General features: G+C 39.7%; 1 protein-coding gene and 1 long non-coding RNA gene across 3 annotated transcripts in view; one reads left to right on the forward strand and one right to left on the reverse strand.

Annotated features, from left to right (window-relative positions):
- Positions 1-298: 298 nt before the first annotated feature.
- On the reverse strand, positions 299-13542 carry LOC137774694 (uncharacterized). Its single transcript, XR_011075925.1, has 4 exons — positions 13454-13542; positions 5149-5340; positions 1384-1595; positions 299-1034 (listed from the first exon to the last, which is right to left on the reverse strand). It is a non-coding gene; the product is annotated as an uncharacterized lncRNA (long non-coding RNA).
- Positions 13543-13625: 83 nt separating this feature from the next.
- Positions 13626-22863, forward strand: part of MSRB3 (methionine sulfoxide reductase B3) — a 157794-nt gene continuing 148556 nt past the window's right edge. The window contains exon 1 of one of the 2 annotated variants that reach the window (XM_068559870.1): positions 13626-14160. In XM_068559870.1, the coding sequence (XP_068415971.1) occupies positions 13641-14160 (520 nt within the window). In that variant the 5' untranslated portion in view covers positions 13626-13640. The remainder of the gene's footprint in view (positions 14161-22863) is intronic. The other variant, XM_068559872.1, reaches the window with a different exon arrangement.

A 22863-nucleotide genomic window follows, 5' to 3' on the forward strand; every position in this document is an offset into this window, starting at 1 on the left:
CACATACCCAGATAAATTCCAGGAGGAATAAAGAGTTGAGAAATAGTCACAAAATAACTAAGAAAAAAATCAGAGGAAAACATTTGATAGAGGGTTAAGCACAGAAACAAAGAAAGAAACCATAAAGAAACATGTTTGGTTATATTAAAATGATCAGTACATCCAAAAAGTCTAAGAACAAATGAAAAGACAAGGAAATTGAAAGATGTTAGCACTATATGTGATTTGCAATAATATTCTACAAATAAAAATTATTCTAACATAAAAAGACTAACATCCCAATAGAAAAATAGTCAAATGACATCAGGAGATGACCCACAAATGAAGAGCTGCAAATGGCCAACAAAAATATGAAACAGCCACAGATATAAATGCAAATTAATCAACAATTGAGAAAGTTTTTTTTACATATGAAACTTTACAATTTTTCTTAAGTTTAGGGAAAGTAGGCCCCTTATATTAATGCTGGTAGTTGTGTAAAGTGATGAGCATTTCTGTAGGTCAATTTGGCAATACATAGTTTTGCCAATAAATTTTGAAGTCCAATAAATTTTTAGGAATTCTGAAGAAATTATCAGGATGACATGAAGATATGAAAATGATGTTCATTACAGCTTTATTCTGTAATAGAAATTAGAAGCAATTGAAATCTACAAAAATGAGAATAAATAATGAAATATGGATTATCATATGAATCATGGGCAATCATTAAAATAATGTCTTTGAGGAATACTTAAGGTGTGGAAAATATTGTCTATGTGTTTCTTAAGTTGCATAATCATTATTTCAAATATACTGTATTTCATCTAAGATACTGTTAGTTGGAAGAGGCAGCATTTTCTCTGGCACTAAGTAAGAAAGGAAAACAACAATAAAAGTAACACCGAAGATGTGGATTCTGATAGAAGACCCTACCATAAAGCTAGAACAACCTGAGTCAGGGTAAAAGTCCCATCTGGAAGGGGACCGCAAAAGAACCAGCTGATCCTCATTCAGACTGGCTTCAGTTCCTTCCACCAGCACGGTGCAAAAATCTGCAAGCAAAGAGAGAATTTAAAGTGTTTACAGTTAGTAGTTCCCCAGATAAAAGCAAACATCAATTCCCTGGCAGAAATGGGAAGTAATGCAGGTTAGACGGCAATTTTTTTTCTTTTATAACTTTGACAGTGATTTTTTAAGACACCATTTATTCTAAAATGAATTTCTATAAGAGCTGTTAAAAGTGAAAAAAAATTATGTATCTAGAGTGAAAGGAATATATCATATACATACTATTGGAGGGAAATACTCCAAGATTTAGCAGTGAATTCCAATCTGTTAGATTACATATGTATTTTACAAAATTTCTCCACAAATATTTATTACATATATTTGAATGCTTACCTTAATTAGGATTTCCATAATTGTCTTTACTTTATCTTCTTAACTTGATCTCCTCTGCTAGTATATTTTGAATCACTACCAACCTTTGGTAATGAAGCTCAGACATTTTAGACTTTTTACAGCACTTTGGAAAAGGCTATGTTTATTTTGGTGGCAGATCTGTGGGTTGTTACTGTTAGCAGGATATGAAAGGTCTTCCAAACACTGGATTCCTGTATTGAGAGAGGGGGAAAAAAGGAGGCGTGGTTTAAGAGCACAGTCTGTGGAGTGAGAGAACCATGTTCACATTTCGACTTTAACACATCCTGGTTGTGTGACCTTAGGCAAGTCACATAGTCTAAGACTCAATTTCCTCATTTTTAAAACAATGATTATTATGCAGTTGAGAGAATTAAATGAAATGATGTAAAATGCTGTCATATATCCCTGTCACCATCTCTAAATCAGGCTCTATGAAATCAACTACTTGATAATGTGATTTATTTTTAACATCCCTTTGTTTTTCATTGTTGTCACCCTTAACAATGCTCACACATAAGAGAGACCTTGGAAAATCTATAATCTCTTCAGTGCCTCCTTTTTGAAATGATATATTTCCTATTCCAGCAAACAGAGAAAGGGAGTGGACTGATTAACATAACTTTGATGCAGAAACCAAACAGAAAGGGAAAATTTATAGGGCAAGCCCCCTGAATAAATGCAAAAATCCCAAACAAACCAAAATGGTCAGCAAGCCAAATTGCAACATCTGAGTAAGAATTACATATCATGACCAAGTTGGATTTATTCCAGGAATGTAAGATTAGTTTGACATTAGAAGACCAATGTAACTTGTCCCACTAACAAAATAAGTGAATTTAATATCATCTCAGATAGATGCAGTAAAACCATCTGATAAAATTCCACATCCATATATCCTTTCATAGAAAAGTAATTCTTAGCAAAATAGGAGTAGAAGGGAACTTCCTAAATCTGATAAAAGATATTTACCAAAAATCTAAAGTAAACATCATATTAATGGTGAATTCTCTGGTATATCCTGACTGGGTGCAGTTTTGAAAGCCCAGAAGTTTTGACATCTTCCTTTATGTCTAAAACTGGTTGTTCTTCATCATTAACTACTTTTGTTCTTTTGAAACTAATGTATTCTCCCTTTTTATTTGACTTTGAAACAGTATACCTTGTTAGTTTTTCATCTCTCCTAAATTACTCATTTTATTATTAGTTTTGCCCAACTATTGTGTCCAAAAATTACTTTTATGCTCAGTACTTCTACTTCAAAGAGGCAGAAAATCTAAATGTAAATTTCTTTTTCTCAATGTGAGTAACATTGAGATTAAGATCCTGATTATGACAGCGTTCAAGAATTATCATCAGTGGAACTAGGGTAGTGTCAGTCATTAGAGTGATGTCAGCCTGACTGGAAAGGATCAGTTGTGATTCACCAACAGAAGATATTAAATCTTGAAAATGATTGTCCAAAATCAGTCCTGTGTTATTGCAATGTTCCTTAATGTGACTCTAAATATATAGGCTGGTATAATCTTTTAACAGTAGGAGTCTTACAAATTAATTTTATGTGGTATATATCTGGTATCATTGAGGCTCTGTTGTGTGGTGTAGATCCCTGGAAGATAACAGGAGCAATAGGGATGAGAAAGAAGCAGACAGTGAAGAAGAGAGACTGGTTATGAACAGTAATGTGGGTTGTTGAATCCTGTTTGCACATTCAGAGAGCTAGCCATGAGTCTTGTTGATTGGCCACTCATTCTGCTATTCATCGTTATGAATTCTACATTGTTTCACATTTAAATAAACCACATTTCAATATATCCCATTTAAATAAAACCACATTTTCAAAAGTTGCAATGTATCATATCTAAGTAAAAATGCCTAATTATATAAATTTTCATTTTCATTTTCCACTATGCTTTAATAACATGGAAAAATCAAAATCACTTTTCTTGGTTTTCCCCAAGAACAGCTGAATATACTTAAAACACTACTTAGTTATCAAACAGAACCTTATACGTGGACATTGGTGGAATAAATATTGCCCTATGTAATTTAAATGTCTGGAGAAGAATGCTATTTTCATTATGTTCAGAAAAAAATATGTACTATAATAAAGTACAGTTGACCTTTAATATGGGTTTGAATTGCATGGGTCCACGTATATTCGGATTTTTTTCAACAGTAAATACTACACAATTCGAGATTGGTTGAACTGGTGGATGCAGAACCGCAGATAATGAGGAACCAAGTATAGGTAGGGCTGACTATAAGTTATACTTGAATTTTTGACTGCACAGAGAATTGCCACCCATAACTCCTGTATTATTCAAGGATCAACTGTATTTCATAAAGTGTATCATATTCTAGTATTAGATTACGTACAGAAAATTCCCATTTACCTGGAGTAATTTTTTAAAAAATTAATATTCCACTTACCTAGGAGTTTATAACCTGATTTAAAAATAACCAAATTTCAAGGAATACAATAAAATATTCACAGCGTTAAAACTATGGGGAGATTAATCACTGATGACTCAGGAAGCAACTCAGAATCTTTCAGTGCCTCATTTCAAAACTTACTATAAATCAAAAATTGTAGTTATTTGAGTTTCCTGTAAAGGTCATGAAAGCTGTGTTATGTATACTCTCATGTATTTTCCTGTAATCCTTTCCACCATTCTTATGGGCATTATAGAAAAAAGAGCTCGAAACTTATCCTCCTCAGTTGGAAAGTAGACATGAAAATTACTCTTGTTATTCTAAACCAGAGAAAGGTCTGTGGAACATGTGTCTTAGAATCATTTGGGGTACTTGTTAGAAATGCGGATTACTGAATCCCTCACCAGAACTGCTGAATCACTGTGTCTGGGAGAGATCCCAGGATAGTAACAAGTTCTCCAGGTATTCTGATATTTAAGTTTGAGACCCATCGCCACAAGACTTCTGAATATGAGATATCAACCTTGGGAGAATTATCAGTGCTAATTCCTCCCATGAATGTTGATATAGGAAAAAGTGACAAAGATTAAAATGGGTGTGCTACTTCCCACAGAGTACAAGAACAGGAAATAATATGTTCAGCCATCACACCAAAGGAATTTTAGAGGCAAAGCTGGAAACAGTTCAGAGCTATTTCCTGCATGTTTATAACATCATTGCTTACATAATGTATAGATTTTCCAATGTTTTTTTCCTTATTGCTGTGAAGTGACATGAAATTAGCTGAGCATCATTTGTTTCCTTTGGAAAATGTTTTTATTGTTTTAATGTTTTGCTTTTACTTCAAACACTCTACTAAGTGTTTCTTTAGGATTTCTTTCCACTAAATATCTTGAGTTTTCAGAGCTTTGGTTGTGATATAGTTATATGTTTTCATTTCAGTTCTAGTCATAATTGTTACCACTGGGAACAGAATATAATGGTTTTTAGAAGGAACTAACTTTTTAATTTTTATTTCATTTTACACAATTGTGGAAAGTTAAATGGCTAATAGTTTTATTTGGTCTATTTGTTTTCTCTGTGAGCGTTGAACATACATAAATTCTTCCTTAACCATCTCCCACCTTCCCCTTCAAACCTCGTGCCCCTCTCCCCCATCCCCAGTTTAAAAGAGTTGGCCAACAGCATTTATTGAGCACTCATCACACTATGGGGAGTCACAAAAGAAGAATACAGGCTCCTTCTCAAAGTATCCAAGTCCTGCAAAGTCTTGCTCCATATCTCTATTACCCCCAAATTTGCAAAACTCACTTTTGCTCAGGGACAGCCTTCACCAAGTCACGGGCCAATCATGAGGTTTGGCCTTACTTTCTCCTCCACCTGTCTTCTCCAAAATGCTCTCCAGAGGTGTGGGCTGTGGGCTTTTTGTGGTCTCCAGCTTCACTGTGAGCTGTTCTTGGGTACTGCTGATCATCAGTTGTGAATCCTAGTCTGCCGCTATACCTACAAGAGAAGTGAAACCAGACCCCTTTCTCCTTGCTGTCATGACTTTTCCGCCTCCACAGAGTGAGACACTAGGACATGGTGAAGGTCATTTCAGAACAGAATTACAAAGTAGAAGAGATAAGGGTTAAAGTTTTGCAGCTCTATTTTGGATTTTCACCTGTATTACCCAGGAGATGAGAAGACCTTAAAGGCCTTAAGCTTTTAGATGGAGAAAGTCACCTTGAATGCTCCTGCCTGTCCTGCCTTCGGGTTTGTAATATCACCTCAAATGGATTTCCTTCTTTGAATATTTCAACTGTTCCTACTTCTCCACTGAAAGGGACCTCGTTGTTTAAATTTCTTCCTTCCCACTTATACCATACACTGTCCAATCAAGTAAGACCACAGGCTTGGGCTGCACAGGGAAAAAACTTCCCTGCCCAGTCTCACGTGCACGTGTGTGTGTGTGTAGGTGGCGGATGATGGACAGACTGTGGATCCTCCAATTCATGTTTCTGTCCAGGGCAACCGTGAGCCAGTGGTTCTTTTGCTAATTAGCCCATACATTAAACACACATGTGCACACACACATTCAGGTAGATTGTACTGGACAGTACGAAACTCATATATGGAGAATAGAATATAACCACAATATTAGTAACTCTCATGCCCTGTCTGGGAAATAAATAGGTCTGTGAAGAACTGTTTGACATCTTTATTGATCTCTTCAGGATCCACAAAAGAGCTGGACTAGCTCTTAATGACTCTGTCCTTTTCACAGTGGTCACATTGTACCCATTGTTTTGTTTGTTGTTTCAGAATCTGCCTCAGAAACATGGGGATGAGGGTAGGAATAAGTTCACCGGTTTCTCTCTAGGGTTGCCAGACTTAGCAAATAAAAATACAGGATGCCCAGTTAAAATGGAATTTCAGATAAACCATGAATAATGTTTTAGTGTAAGTATGCCCCATGCAATATTTAGGATATACTAAAAAATTATTTGGTGTTTATCTAGAATTCAAATTTATCTGGGCATCCTGCATTTTATCTGGCAACTATTCTTATCACATCTCCTTGTTCATCTCTAGTCTCACGGCTACCATCTTAGACTAGGGGCTCTCATTACCTCAAGCTTGGGTTTCTGCATCTGCCTGAGTTGCCTTTCCAACACTGCTATCCTCTTCTGATCTGCCCCATAGCCTGCTACACACTAATTTTTTTTTAGATGATACTTTCATTAGGTGTCTCTTCCACACAAGAAATTACGACTCCTATTGCTTTCCAAAGTGATTTTCGATCAGTGTGCAATTGTATACCAAATTTTGTGGGCTTGTGTGTATGTATGCATTTTCCTTAGAGGAACTTTTTTTTTTTTTAAATTGGGATCTCAAGGAGGTATCTTCAAGATACATAGAGAACTGTGGCTTATACAAAGAAACAAAAGTAGGTGAATTTAGAAAAATGCACCTCGCCTCAATCATGACTTTTGCTTTAGATATCAGTAGTTTGAAAGCTCCCTCATTATATCATTCGACTTCCACCAACATCTTGCAGAACAGGCAGAGCAGGTATTATTTCATTTTAAAGATAAGGTAACTAAATCCCAGAGATGTGAACTGTAAAATCATGCACAACTATCACATGGCATAGCCAGAGTTTGAAGAGAAATCTGCCAACTGCAAGTTTATTTCTCTCTCCGCTTTTATGACCACCAGCTTTAAAAACTATAAAAGCAACATCTGTACAATACTTTAAGCAACAGTTTTTAAACCACTTTGTATATATTTGAGCCTCACAAAAGTTCCTCTCCATCTCTGAAGAGATGTCTTTATTCCCACCTGTCTGATAGACCTTGTCACTTACACACCACAAATATTTGGTATTTGGCCATTTGACCTATAGGGATAGCTTTTCACTGTGGTTACAACAGTAGAATGTACCTGTATTCCATGCTTCTATTCCTCAGATATCTAGACACTATCTTTTAGGGTAAGTTTCAGAGTCGATTTATAAGTCACAAAATAAAATCATTTTTAATATTTTATGTTTACTCATTTAAAGCATAAAAAGGATATAACTTTATTTGGTTATTCATCTATCCTATTTTGATTCTAAATAATTTCTTTTTCCACAAAGAATATATTCTAAGTATATAAATTGAAGAAAGAAAGAAAAAAAAGCTTCATTTGCTTCCTAGGCCTCCATACTTGACTGATTTTCCTACTACCTTTTTAGCCTCACCTTCTCAGTGGCCCTGCTGGCATTTTTTTCTTTTTTTCTTTTTAATCAATCCAGGGGCTTCTCAGGATTTAAATATCATATATACTATCTGCAGCCCAGACATTCCCCTATATGTGCAATTTTCATATTTAATGGTCTAGATGAACATTATCTTGTATGTTTAAAAGTCATTTCAAACTTAACATGTCCAAAACTGAGCTTCTAATATACTACCCCACCACCTACTTCTAAGTCATCCAGAGCTCAAGAAATGGCAATTCTGTAATGCTCAGGAAAAAAAAAAAAGGAAAAAAAAGTATAGGGACATTCTTAACCTTTCTTTCACACCCTACACTTGGTCTGTCAGCAAATCTTCTGGGCCGCTTCTTCCAAATTTCTCTGCAATTTGATCACTTTTCACCACCTCCACTGCCTCCTTCCTACTCCAAAATCACCATTACCTCTCACCTGGATTACTTCAAGACCCTCTAACTGGTCTCCCTTTCTGTCTCTGCACGCCTTAACAGAACAGCCAATGTAAGATCATGTCGCTCTTCTGCTCAAAACCCTGCAGTAGCTTCCCATCTCACTCACAATAAAAGCCAAACTCCTTATAATGACTCAGGCCACATCTTCTAGTGCTCCCCGCCCATGGCCCCTTTTCACCCTCTTCTCCTCATCCGGCCTCCTGGATGGTCCTCCTACAGGGCAGGCCTGCCTCTGCCTTGGGCATGGCCTTTTCACTTGCTATTCCCCCTTTCCTAGATACTGCATGGCTTCCTTCTTTCTTCCATGTCCTTAATGTTACTTCCCCAACACTTTCAGCAACCTTTCCTGCCTTATTTCTCTATCACTAACATACTAAATATTTTACTGGTTTATCTTGTTCATTGTCTATCCAGAATATAGAAAGCATTCAGTAAATATTTGTTGAATGAATGAAAGAATGCAAAGATGATTTCCCTGTGTTGAAGATATTTTTCAAAATGTATCATATATTTTGATGGCAATTCTAAAACTGGTTTTCACAAAAATAGTTTGAATAATCATATAAGTGTGTAGCCTTCTGATTACTTTGAGGAAGTTAAAAATATATTTGAAAACATAGTTACTATTAGTAACCTTGGGTATAAATATAAAAAGTAAATTTGAAGAAAATATATGTTGACAGGATTACTAAATCTGGACAGACTTCCTTAAGAGGTGATTATGAATACAAGTGTAGGACTCTGAGCTGTGAAGAGAAACTATGAGTCATTTCAGACAGAGGAACTCCTATCAGATAAGGCTTAAAGGCAAAGAGTGGCTTTGTGGTGATTGGAAGTTAGTAAGCAATGATCAAAGTTAATCACATTAGTATTATATTGATATTTATTAAGGATTTACCATTTGCTAGCATGGGGCTAGGGCTAAGCATCATGAGTGGTAGGTACCTTTATTTTCCCATTATACAGAGAAAAAAGAATATCAAGGCTTAGAGTAATTAAGTAACTTACCCATTGTCCCAGAAGCTTTAATGGCAACGGTAAAACTACTGCAGAAAATCCTGTAATGAAGCACCACTTTGGAGGGCAACATACCATTTCCCAGGAAGCCCAACACAGCCAGGGTTTCCTCTACCTCCTATTGGAGCCTCTTTGGATGAACAACACATGAAGGAGCTGGCTTGCAGTTAGGGATAAGTTGTGTGAAAAAAACACACCTTTAAACACTGGACACACACACCATGGTGTGAGATGCTCTCGATATAAGAAGCATTCAGGAACAGACTGAGTGAAAGAGTAGAATCAAGTCTCCCATCAGAATCTTCCTGTACCTACGGACACCAAGGGGGGGAAGTGGCAGGGGTGGCGGGGGGGTGGTATGGTGGAGGGATGTTGGGAGATTGGGATTGACACTAATACACTAACATGTATAAAATACATGACTAATAAGAACCTGCTGTATAAAAAAATAAATAAAATAAAATTTAAAAAAAAAATCTTCCTGTACCAACTTAAAAGTCCATTCTTGTCCCTCTCTCCCAGCCCCCTTATTCTGTGTGTGTAGTTGATTTTGCGTATGCCACTTCATGTGATACAATCGTGCCAAAAGCCAAGCAGCTTTGCTGGTCTAGAGAGGATTATTTAATTCTCTACAATATTGAAAGTCGTCTTGTTAAATATTTAGTACTTGTTGTAGCATATCCACAGCCAAAGCTGGTAGAATCAGGCAGCACGTCAATCATGGGAATACATTCTTCAAATCTCTTCAGAATTAATCAACAAAGGGGATGGCCTCAACTGTAAAATTAAAAAATACCGTTTGAGATGCGGGCGAACCATTTTACCAAGACAAGAAGGAAAATGCTCACTTTAATTCCGTCTTCCGCGTTTAATAAGAGTCCTTGTCATTTTAGTGTGTTTGGTGACTGGGGGCTGGAGGGGTGTCATGGAAGAGGAAATCCTTCTTCAGAATGAGCGAAGATGTTCTGTGTCTCTCTTAGCCAGTCAGCATTGACTCTGTGTTCCTCATGCTGCTGAGAAGAGCTCTCCTTAACTCTCTTCCCACCCTAGCTCCTTGCGGACGGGGGCGTGCTCCCGTCAGTATAAAAGTGTTCTCAGCGCGGGTGAGAGTGACGACATTCTACCTCGCAGGATAGGAAAGCAGAATTTTGGGAGTTTGGATTGAGTGCAGTTAGAAAAACTTCCTTCTGGAGAATCTGTTACATCCTCCTAGGAGGTAATTAATTCCCTTACTTTCCAATTGATCACTATTGGTTTAGGACAATGGCACTTGATAACTGTTCGTTGAATTGAACTAACTTAGGGTTTCTCACCCTGCCTGAGGGCTTTTGAATAATATCTAGTACGAATGTGTCCTTTCTCCTGTTTGCAATTGTTGACATCCACCCAAGGTGTTCCTTTGGGTATGTGGAGTGGGGACTGTCTCAAAGCTTTGCATAACGGCTGAGGGGATTTACTTAAAGAGTTGAGAATAGTATGTTGGAGAGACTGTAGCTTGAATGCCTGCCATATTTACAGACTCCCTTTGAAAGAGGCTGCCCCAACTGCAATGCCCTAAAAAGGCAGCACCACAGTCTGTTTCTTTAGTACAGGTGACCATGTTGTGTTAGCATGTGAGCCTTCCACCCTAGCTACAGCTGCAGAAGTAGGAGAGGACACCTGGCTCAGAGGTAGCCAATCCACAGGCTGCTCAGTGGCTTATGAGATAACCTCATACAAGAACTTTCCCCAAGAGGGACTGTGGTGATAGAATCAAACTCTCCCCGCTGGGGCATTTGATTATGAGCTATAGAGGAGAATTGGCAGCTGGTAGTGGGAGCGAGAGTGGAAAAGCTGTGGTTGTGCAACTTGAATTCTGCTGCGTTCTGAAGACATTTATGAGGGGTTGGGGCGGTGATGTGGTGGGGCTGGCTCATAGGGGCCCAAGAGCTGGTTGAGTACATCTCTCCGCAGCTTCGCCTCCAGAGACTCAGGTTGGTGGGAGTATTACACCCACATAAATTGCTTTTTGTTACAATTCAGGCCTCCTTCCTCCAGATCTGGTTGGTAAATATTTACTAGCACACCACTGGGTTGGGGGAGGGATGGTATATAGGAAGCAAAGGAAAGAGTTACCTCCTCTGGGTCCTTTGTCTTAAAAATAAACATTGTTTAAGATAATATGTTAACATGATTGTTATTAAGATTATAATAACAAAGAGAAAACATGTGAAATATATGATTTAAACTACAAAACTCATAGGAATGTGGTCAGAGGGTAGTAGCTTTCCTGTTTCTGGTACCCATCAAAGGCACAGGCCCCCACCCCTGGGCCCACAAAGGATGACCTGACAAGCCGGTTAAGTCTCTGGTCTTATTTCCACATGTATTCTTTACCCCTATTACTTGAGGTAACCTGAGTGCACACCAGTTACTTAAAACCACAAGAGCCCAATGAATACAGTTTTTGAATACCCTGGTTTTTGTTTTGTTTTGTTTTTAATGTAGAGAAAATGGGGCAGATTAGTACAGTAAAAATATACGTGGACTTTGAAATGAGATTTGCATTCCAATACTACTTTACCCCTTCTTAGTAGCATAATTTACTTATCTATGCCTCTCCTTAGCTGTAAAATAGGGATAAAAAATAAAAAGCTCAAAGATATTTGGAAGAATTAAATGAAATACCATGTGTAAAACAACTAGCACAGTGTCTGGCACTTACTATGTACTCAGTAACTTTTGTTCTTTTCTCCCCTCTTTAGCATATTTATTCAAGCCTTTAGAACAGCTGCTGGTATTGCTGTCAAGTCAGCAGTTGATACAATTAATTAACCCTCCACTTAATACTAACATGCAGTGGTATACTGCATTCTTTGTAATTTTATGTTTTTGTACTTAAGGTCAACTAAAATATTTTAAATATAGCCAAAATTATTACAGCCCTTTGAAACAAGCTTTTCTCTACACTTAGGGAGCTCCTATATGTCAGTCTACAAATGACTGTGCTCATTTTACTTTTGTTTTTAAACAAATATTTAAGCTATGGGCGGGACTTCCCTGGTGGTCCAGTGGTTAAGAATCCACCCTCCAATACAAGGGACACAGCGTTCGATCCCTGGTTGGGGAACTAAGATCCCACATGCCGCGGGGCAACTAAGCCCGCGCGCCACAACTAGAGAGAAGTCTGCGCGGGGCAATGAAGAGCCCTGCAACAAAAGATCCTGCGTTCCTCCCGCCCGCGGCAGCCAAAAATAAAAGTAAAAAAAAAAAGAAAAAAAAAATTATGGGCAAAGAATTATACTACACGTTGTGGGGGAAATGAATAAGAAAAGTGCTTATGTAATACAAAATATACAAAAAAGAGGAAAGGGAGAGACTGCTTAAAGAGTTTCCTGAATATCCCCTTTAAGATACCCAGCTTCTAGATACTTAAATTGAATAATAATGCCATGTGTCTCTTAAATCCCTAATTTACTGTATTACATTTTATTTACTGTTAGTCTACTTAGGTCATCTGCCCTTTGTCTCGTTATCACTGCGAGTACATTGAGGGTGAAATCTGCCCATTTGCCAGGAATAATTCATGGGATGTGGTGTTTCTCAGTACCAGATGATTTAAGGGGAACCACTTGCAAAAGGACTGGTTTTTGGCATATGGGCCTTAATACTTTGCCAGAATTGAATTCGTTTTGAAACAAAGTTTCTAATTTTCAAATATAGCATTTTCAAACAAGTAGTGTGATGTACAAATTACCGTACTTTAGGTCATGTTAGAATAATCCACACTCTAAATCTGTTTGACTTTTACCCCTTAAGTATTTTGCATCAGTGAATCATTTCTGTAGCATCTTAAAATGGTCACAAGTAATTATATAACATCCTACATCTCCAGGGCCTGTTCCACTAGTGCCAGTAAAAAAAAAAAAAAAGTAGTAATTAGACATAATTATGTCCTCTTGAAAAGCTAAGGGTCATTTGGCCTTGATTACTGGAGGAGTTATCAGTGCCGGAGAAAAGTCAGGCAACTATTGGCTTAGGCCTGTAATTAAACATCGGGGACTGACATTTCTGGTCGTCAGAGGTAGTACCTTTTGAATAAATTTCACCACTGCCCTTCAGATAAGCTACAAGAAATACAAAACTAATGTAAGGGGGATGAAGAGAGGCTGGAGGTGAAAAGAATGACAAATCTAAATATATATCAGCATTTAGCTAGTATGAAAAACTATTGTCAGCCAGTCTGCCTCAACTCCATATATGGTGTTCAAATATAAGTTTGGGGAGACCCCGTTTGTAACTCTGGCTAAACACACACACACTCACCCTCCACACACACCTGGTGTAAAGGGCCCACTCACCTGGAATGCGGGGGGGGGTGTTTTATATATTATAATGCCTGTTCGTTTTGTATAGGATGGCTCACCTGAGTGTGTGCGTAACTGGCAGTGCCGCTCCAGCCTCACCTGACCACACTCAAGAGAAGCACTTGCCAGATATTTGTATCCACTTACTCACAAAGCTCCCAGTTGATTAGGGGCATCGCAAGAGTCTTCTCAAACCCCTTAAATGTCTTCCCGCGGGTCCCTGGCTCACTGTCGGTTCTCCTCGTGATGGTTCCTCTCTTTTCTACCCCTTCAGGGGTCTTAGGCGGGACCCGTGGGTGGGATGCGCCGCTCTGCTCTTGGGCCCCAACACTGGAAAGGGATGCCCTCTGGCAGAGGGATTCCACCTCCCGGTTGCACTCGGCAGCCGGCGGCCTTGGGGCGGCCGCGGAGGAGGAGGAGGATTTGGAGGAGGAGGGAGTTGGCGGCCGCCGAGGCCCGGGCAGCGGGCCCCGTCCGCGGCGGGCGCGCTCCGCGATCCTCCCTCGCTCGTCTCCTATGCTCATATTTGGACTCGGCTGCCAGTGCCCAGGAATTTCCCGTCATGCCTCCCGCCGCCCCGTCCGTCGCCCGGAGCCGGGGAGGAAGGGAGGGAGGCTCGGACAGCGGCGGCGGCGGCGGCGGCGGCGGCGGCGGCTCCCTGGCACTTTCATGAGCCCGCGGCGGACCCTCCCGCGCCCCCTCTCGCTCTGCGTCTGCCTCAGCCTCTGCCTGGCCGCGGCCGCGGCCCGGGAAGCCGCTCAGTCGGGTGAGTTTGGGGCTCCCTCCCCGCCCCGCCTCTGCCCTCACGCCCCGACCCTGCCAAGTTGAGGTGTGACCCCGACCTCCGCTCCCCTGAGAGAGCCGGCAGCGCCCCTTTCAGCCTCCTGCGGGGACCCCCCCCCACCTCCGTCTCCTGAGCCGAGGAGGGGCGCGGGCGGTGAGGGGCGGATGGAAGGAGGGCAGGGTTGGCTTCGCCCCCGCCGACGGGAGGCGTCTGGCAGCGTGGCTGACACCTTATCCCGTCCCGGGAGCGAACCTGAGCCCGAGGGAGGCTCTCGACCGACGCGGGCGCCCGAGGGAGGGGCGGCCGGGGCAGGGACGCCACCCCCAGCTCGGGAGGGCGCGGGGCCCGCGGCGGGGGCCATCCCGGAGTCCCCTTCCCCGCGCGGGGCGGCCCCGCCGCCGCGGCCGCTCAGATAACGGGCCTGGACGCGTGGGAACGGCCAGCCGGGCCCGCGCCTCCCGCCGCGCGTCGGGGAGGGGAGTGGGGCGCCCGGCGGCTGCGGGGGCAGCGCCGGGAGCGGCGGGCGCGCGGAGACTAAGGGTGCACCCAGAGGCGCACCGCAGCCCGCGCCGCGGGGTCAGGCTCCCGCGGGCCCGGTGGGTGTCTAATAGGCCAAAACCGAGCAAAACCCCGAATTTTACAGGTACCAGTTTTGTTTTGTTTTTGAGCGGACAAAAATGCATCCGAGTCTGGTTTGTTAAGTTTCACCCTGGACTATTTACAACTGTATGATCGAAAGGTGCCATTCCTGCCTTATTTGGTTTATAAGCTCGTTTGATATAAGCTGTCAAGTGGGGGTAATTTTGCAGTCTTAACAGGATGATTTTTAAAGATAGTTTTCTTTAAATCATGTGGAAAATATCAGTGTGGAATTTTTTTTAACGTAAGATTACTATAAAAAGTAATTATTTCAAAGTACAAATGTAGAGTTTAAGGTAAATGTGAAATTGCACGAACTTCTATATTTGTGATGAGTATCTAGTCATCTGACTTCTTAATTTTATCTGGAATGGAAGAACAGAAAATATAATTCCTCAGAGTTGAGATTTCTTAGGAAATTTTAGTTTGCTTTTGTTTTTGCCACCAATAGAGTAAACTGTCAAAATAAGATATGGCTAACAACTAGGACTTATAAATTAGTTGAAAGCTGACTCTACTAAGCATAGATTATATTCAACACCCTTTGGTCTATCGCTTCATATTTCCATTTGCAGCGCTGGTGGCAAAATAGATTTTTAAAAAATAGTTTTGTCTATAAAATAATCTTCAGGATTCATGTAATTTATAAAATTGTCAATTCAGATTGATGGGAGATTTTAAAAATATTTAGTATTTATCGATGTTAATTTAAGTAATAATACCAATTTCATGTTTGCTTCTAATTAATATTGTTTTTCAAGAAGACCTACTTTTTAATGGATTTATATTTTAGGAGTAACTTTAATAGCACTTCTTGGGGAACACAACAGGTTCTGTCTTCACATTTTGTCAGCAGTCTTCTAAAATATACTGTGCTGAACGATGAAGGGTAGATTGTAACTGCCAGAGATTATCTGTTGTTTTTTCTTTTTGCCCTCCCTCAGTGATGTGTTGACTTACCTAATACTTGTGGTCAAGCAGCCCTTGAAGACCCAAATCCATAGTACTATGGCCCCTTGCCAGAAATTTTGAAAACCAAGTTTATATTTGGACCATTTAAACATTTATTCTTTTAATTTTGGTCCCAGCCGACACATTAGTCTAATTTCTGGTGACTTTTATTAGGGCCCTATGTAAATGTCTGGATTTTTTTTATATTAAAATAAGCATCTCTCTGCCAGTGAGAATTTTGTCACAGTGCCTAAACTGCCTGTCTGCCAAGGTTGCAAGCATACAACCATGTAGGTTCTGAATCAACACACAGTTTTTTGGCTTTTAAAGGTGCTTGGTCTAATATCTTAACTGAAACGTTAACCCATTTGGTCGGAAATCTTTACCCTTTTGCTAAACTTAAGTAACAAGAATATCCAAAAAATATCTCAACAGTAGTTTTCATAGATTTTTCTAATACAATTTTTCTTTTATAATTAAAAATGAATTTTCAACCATTAGAGCAGCTTTAGGAAATAATGCTTTTTGGTTCTGTCATAATCTGGTCACAGTCCCTTTGATTTTTGTCTCACCTGTGTTACTATAGTTAGGGATTTGGTTGATAAATTTGGTTTTGATATTTAGCTTCCTTCTCTGTAAAATGATGAAGTTGAACAGAGTCTCCATGTCCCTTCCAACTCTAGGATCCTGTAATATTGTTTTTGTTTATATAATCCTGCAGAGCCACCCACTACATTGGTTCAAACTTCTGATTGTCAGCTCTGACTTGCTATACTTGTTTAACTGCTTTACTTGTAGTCAGATCTGATGGGTGGGGATCCAGCTTTGGGGAGACTGGATCTGTCTCAGGAAAGTCTTGATACCTGGCATATCACACAGATGCACACACCTGGACAGAGTTCCATGATATTAAGCTTCTGTTACTTTTTTCCCCTTATCTAATAGCAGGAGGTGCTGGTTATGTCATAGGGTAAATAGTTAAGCCAAGCCCTAAGATGGTTTGATATTCAGTTTTGGATTTGGGTCTGGGCTAGGGATACCACTGGAGAGCACCCAAACCTTTGTGTGGTTGGGTGCTAATTACTTGGGGCATTCCAGACGAAATGCCCTATATTCAGTTATGACCTTTTTCTCATGCCTCAGAGGAGACTGAATTGGACCTACCCATCGGGTTTATTCAGAATTAAATCGGCTTTGGGTAGGAGGGTAATCAGGTAGCTATTTAATTTACCAGTTGTTAGCATCTCTGGTTGCTGTACAGTTATCTCAAGGCTTTACCTTGAGTATTCCTATATTTTCTCCTTCCTGGGGATGATGGGTTTTCCCTTTAAAAATGCTCAACATAATCCTGTATCTCTGTTCACATATTTGTCTGTATAGCATACCAAAGTCATATTTATGGCTTTTAAGGAAATACAAATGAAAAGAAAGTATAGGAAAGGTAGATCAGTAATAAATCAACCAGTTGACCTTATGAAGGATTTTGGTTACTGCCGCATTTAAGCTTCTGTTCCAAGTAACAGAAATGAACTTGAACTAGTTTTAGGAAAAAGAAAGAAAGACAGGGATTTGATGGAAGCCAAATGCACACAGACCTTATTAGGGACCAGGGACTGGAAAACCTGGAATTTCCTCTGTCTCTAGTCTTTGCATTTCTTTGCTTCATTGTTCTCTCTTTGCTGACCTTTTTTTTTTTTTTCCTCTTTTTTCCTGTGTTCACAGTTGTATGTGGCTGCTCAGCAGCTCCTGGGTATTTAGGTGTCCCTCAGTTCCAAGCACAGGGAGAGACTAAATCAATGAGCCTTGACCCTGAATTCCTGAGAGAAAGAACCTGATAGACATAGCTTGGGTCACATGGTTGATCTAGATTTTCTCTATGGTCTCTTCTAATTCTAGACTTCTTTGTACTATGCAAAGTGCGTAGTACAAAGTGCAAACATTTACATGGTTTGACTTTGCATTTTTATTTATTTATTTATTTATTTATTTATTTATTTATTTATTTATTTATTTATTTATGGCTGTGCTGGGTGTTCGTTTCTGTGCGAGGGCTTTCTCTAGTTGTGGCAAGTGGGGGCCACTCACTATCCCGGCCTCTCTTGTTGCGGAGCACAGGTTCCAGACGCGCAGGCTCAGTAATTGTGGCTCACGGGCCTAGTTGCTCCGCGGCATGTGGGATCTTCCCAGACCAGGGCTTGAACCCGTGTCCCCTGCATTGGCAGGCAGATTCTCAACTACTGCGCCACCAGGGAAGCCCCTGACTTTGCATTTTTCAATTTTATATTATGGGGTTATTAGTCCTTAAAATGTATGTATAATTTTTTCTTGGTTGCAATGTGTGCATAGAAGAGTGTGTCACCTTCAGTGGATCCTAAGATGTAGAGCCGTTCATTCATACTGCTGCAGGAATGCTGAAGAGCCAGGCTCTGGGGAGTAAATTGAGTGTAGCACCACATTCAGGATTCAACGCATCTCAGGATCCAACTGAGTTGTGAAAATCCTGTTTAGTAACAACTGATCCGTCCTGCAGATAATCATCTGCATATTTTCAGGAATTAATTGAAGTGAAACAGTTTTAATTAATTAAAACTATGTAAGTGATCATTAGAGACTTTCAAAATAGTAATAGTTTAGGCACCCAGAGTTCATCAGGTTTTTTTTTTCCTATTTCTCACACTTCTAGCATTTTCCACCTCTACCTTTCCTTTATCTGCTGCCTGGAATACCTTTCTCTCATAACGTGTTGAAGTCCTTATGGCCTCTGTTGCATGGTATTTTGTGAAGCTTTCTGCATCTCTTATAATTTCTCATTTCCTTATGCTTCTAAGACATTTTTACCTCTGTTGGAGCACGGTTTTACCATCTGGCATTATAAAGTCCGTATGTGTTCATATCTTCACTGGACTGTAAGTTCTATGAGACCAATGAATCATCTCGAAGAACTCTGGTAGACTGTTAGCATCCATTGTCCCAGGTATAATGCTTTCAACCTTTCAAATGTTCTGAAGCATTTATGGCGTCCTGCTTGTCACTACCTTTCTCTTTTGACATTGGAGCTCAGTCACACGGCTCTTCTTTGTCAGGGTTCTTGTCTGTTTTCTAGATTTTACAGGCTTTTCCATGAATATGCTAATTTCCTGTGTGAGAATCAACTATATAGAATGATAGGATGTTTTCCTATAAATTGAGATGGCATGGGGAAGGAGAATATAGCAAACTCATGTGGAAGGAAATCAACTTTTGTCGAGTACCCAGTATGTACCAGATGAGATTGAGCAGGTGTAGAAAATAATTGGAGCATATATGAAGGGGAATAGTGGGAAAATAAAGTATAAAGATGGAAAATTAGGTTTGGCCTAGAACATGGAAGGCTTTTAATGCTGGGCTAGGAAATTTGGACTGGGTTAGTAAGCTATGAGATTGAAGTGTTTTTGATGCTGGAAATGTCATAATCATAGTTGAATTATGGGATATATTATCTAATAATTCAGCAGATGAATTGAATTGGGAAAGAAACAATTGGACTAATAAAGAAAAGTTATAAGGGTTTTTGTTAGAGAATGAAGACCTAAACTAGGGTAGTGACAATAGGATTGGAGAAGTATTGCTGAAGCAAATTAGACAGAAACAGTTAATTGGATGTGGGGAAAGAGAGGGATGAATAAAAGGTGATGGTAAGATGTTAAGCCTGGGCGATTAGGAGAAGTGAACTCAGAGCAGGTTTATAGGTGGGGGTAAAAAGTAAGTTGTGTTTTAGATCTATTGTGTTTGAGGCACTGGAAGAATATGCATGTGGAGATGTGTGGTGGAATTAGAAACGTGAGGCTGTAACTTGGAGAGATTGGAGCTGGAGATAAAACGTGTATGAGTAAGGGAGGTTAAAAATAAAGGGGAGAAGAAGAATTTGTCGACTGGAGTAAGAGCAAGGGCACAGGAAAAGTATCATAAAGAAGATATAGTTTGGTCTGGCTTTGAAAGATGCCCAGTCAGTACATGGCATTCTGTCCATGATCTTTCCTTGTTTAGGGGACACCACATTTACTCCCTCCACAGTTAGTGCCTGGGAAACACTGAACAAAGGGTGCTGCAGCCAGAATGACCTTCCTAACCTGCAGAATTGTTGCTGCTACTTCTTTGTTTCACCCCCTCCGGTGGCTTCTTAAGATAAGGGACTAACTCCCTTATCTTCATCATCACCAAGCTCCTCTGTGCTCTGGGCCTCCTACAAGTTGTTCAGTTGGCCTTGAACACACGTTCTGCTCCGTCCCCTCCCAGTTCCTCCCTTTACCTTCCCCAAGAATGTGAAGCAGATACGATTCCCACCAGAAGGAGGACTCTTTGGCTTTTTTTTTTGTCCTTTATAGGCAATTTTTATTGCCATGGTCAGGTTCTTATCCATACAATAATTATTGACCATTTCCTAATCTATAATAAAAGAATTTATAATAAATCACATCCCTCCCCCTTTCTTACAGAATGCTTTGCTTCTCTTATCTCTTCAAGTGTCACCTGCAAGGTTCTTGCACTTGAATTGGCCACCCTGGCCACAGTACCCTGACTCTGATGCTTGGCTGTGGTAGCCTGGAGCAGCACTGTGACCTGGCATTTGTACAATCGGGTTGCCCAGCTGTGTACTGATTTGGAAACAGTGAGACAATTTCTTGTACCTGACTTTCTGAAGGAAAGTGGAGGGAATTTATTGGGTTGGCCAAAAGGTTCATTTGTTTTTTTCTGTAAGATGGCTCTAGTAGCACTTAGTTGTCTTCAACTTCATTCGAAACAATTTTGTTAGATTGTATGTGACAGCTGTTATCAACGTGCATTTTAAAAAAGACTTATCAAAATTGGTGAATTTTTTGTGTAGCCATTTTAATATTGAAAATGGAAAAAAAAGCAACATTTTTGGCATATTATGGTTTATTATTTCAGGAAAGGTAAAAACGCAACTGAAACGCAAAAATTTGTGCAGTGTATGGAGAAGGTGCTGTGACTGATGGAACGCATCAAAAGTGGTTTGCAAAGTTTTGTGCTGGAGATTTCTCTCTGGACGATACTCCACGGTCAGGTAGACCAGCTGAAGTTGATAGCGATCAAATCGAAACAATAAGTGAGAACAATCAATGTTATACCATGCAAGAGATAGCTGACATACTCAAAATATCCAAATCAAGCACTGAAAATCATTTGCACCAGCTTTGTTATGTTAATCGCTTTGATGTTTGGGTTCCACATAAGTTAAGTGAAAAAAACCTTCTTTACCATATTTTCACATGATTCTTCACTTAAACATAATGAAAATGTTCCTTTTTTAAAACAAATTGTGACGGGAGATGAAAAGTGGATACTGTACAATAATGTGGAATGGAAGAGATCGTGGGGCAGGCGAAATGAACCACCACCAACCACACCAAAGGCCAGTCTTCATCCAAAGAAGATGATATTGTGTATATGGTGGGATTGGAAGGGAGTCCTCTATTATGAGCTCCTTCCAGAAAACCAAACGATTAATTCCAACAAGTACTGCTCCTAGTTAGACCAACTGAAAGCAGCACTCAACGAAAAGCGGCCAGAATTAGTCAACAGAAAATGCATAATCTTCCATCAGGATAACACAAGACCGCATGTTTCTTTGATGACTAGGCAAAAACTGTTACAGCTTGGCTGGGAAGTTCTGACTCATCCGCCTATTCACCAGACATTGCACCTTCGGATTTCCATTTATTTCGGTCTTTACAAAATTCTCTTAATGGAAAAATTTCCATTTTTCCAAAAATTTCCATTCCATTCCAAATGGAATACTGTAAAAGGCACCTGGAACAGTTCTTTACTCAAAAAGATAAAAAATTTTAGGGAGATGGAATTAGGAAGTTGCCTGAAAAATGTCAGAAGGTAGTGGAACAAAAGGATGAATACGTTGTTCAATAAAGTTCTTGGTGAAAATGAAAAATGAGGCTTTTATTTTTACTTAAAAACCGAAGGCACTTTTTGGTCAACCCAATACTTCATTGAGAGGACTTATTTGCACCGACTGTAAATAAAGGTTCGTAAATTATGGAGATGACTGCAGGTGAAATAGAGAAACAGTGCTGGTAGAGGAAATGTGTTCTCAGGGCCTAGCTTCCTGACCAACGGTCTATCCTGATTCTAAGTTTCTAAAAATAGTACATTGTTACTAATGCTCGTCTAAAGTGACATGTTTATGTTCAATATACAGGATTAAGAGTAATTTCTAACTCACTTTAAAAAAGGGGGCCCTCCCATGTGCTAGTAGTTGTGCTTTTAGTATCTGTTGACTGAGAAAATACTAGCAAAAATCCACTGTAAAAATTTGAGTTGTTTTTTTTTTTTTAATATAAAAGCATTATCATATGTTTGGAAAGTACACATATGTGGCAATTATGACTCACAGAGTCTATAGACAACACTTGATTTCTTGCTTTGTGGATCCTCTCAGAGAGGTTCTGGTCTCAACATTCAGCGACTCCTTGTCGTCTCCCTTTAGAGCGTGGGGGAGACTTTTGTTTGAAAATTTGAGCTGTAGCTGAACTTTTGCAATGACAGGAAAACTCCTTCTCAACATCTTCTTTCAACAGCAATTGCCTGTTTTATGCCAGGCAATGTACTTTATGCTAAGGCCTGGCTATTATGTAGTCTCAGGGATTAGTACATGAACACTTTTTAAAAATTATATTTTCAGTTATATAAGCATCATTTTTAGGGCTATCGTGCTATTATAAAGATGAAAATTAGTAGATGATTTGCATGCAAGTACGTATCGTCTGCAGTCTCTGTTATGGCCATGGAATAACTATCTTCTATTACTATAAATTACACAGTGAATTTTTATGGTTTGTTGGGGCAGTTATTTTATTTAAAGACAAAAATGAAAATCCAAACAAAACAAAACCAGCCAGTCCTTCAGCACATATGTTAAAGGCAACATTGAAAATAAGCCCATGCTGCATGTTAGAGTCCTTAACAAATATCAGGACAGCCCTTGTATAAATCCTAGAGCCCTGAATTTTACATTATTCTTTCATTTCTCTTGCTTCTATTGTGTTTGGTTGTCAGAGAGAGAATCTGGGCTTGGTTGCG

Source organism: Eschrichtius robustus, chromosome 13, assembly GCF_028021215.1.
Source record: "Eschrichtius robustus isolate mEscRob2 chromosome 13, mEscRob2.pri, whole genome shotgun sequence".
NCBI classification, from domain to species: domain Eukaryota; kingdom Metazoa; phylum Chordata; class Mammalia; order Artiodactyla; family Eschrichtiidae; genus Eschrichtius; species Eschrichtius robustus.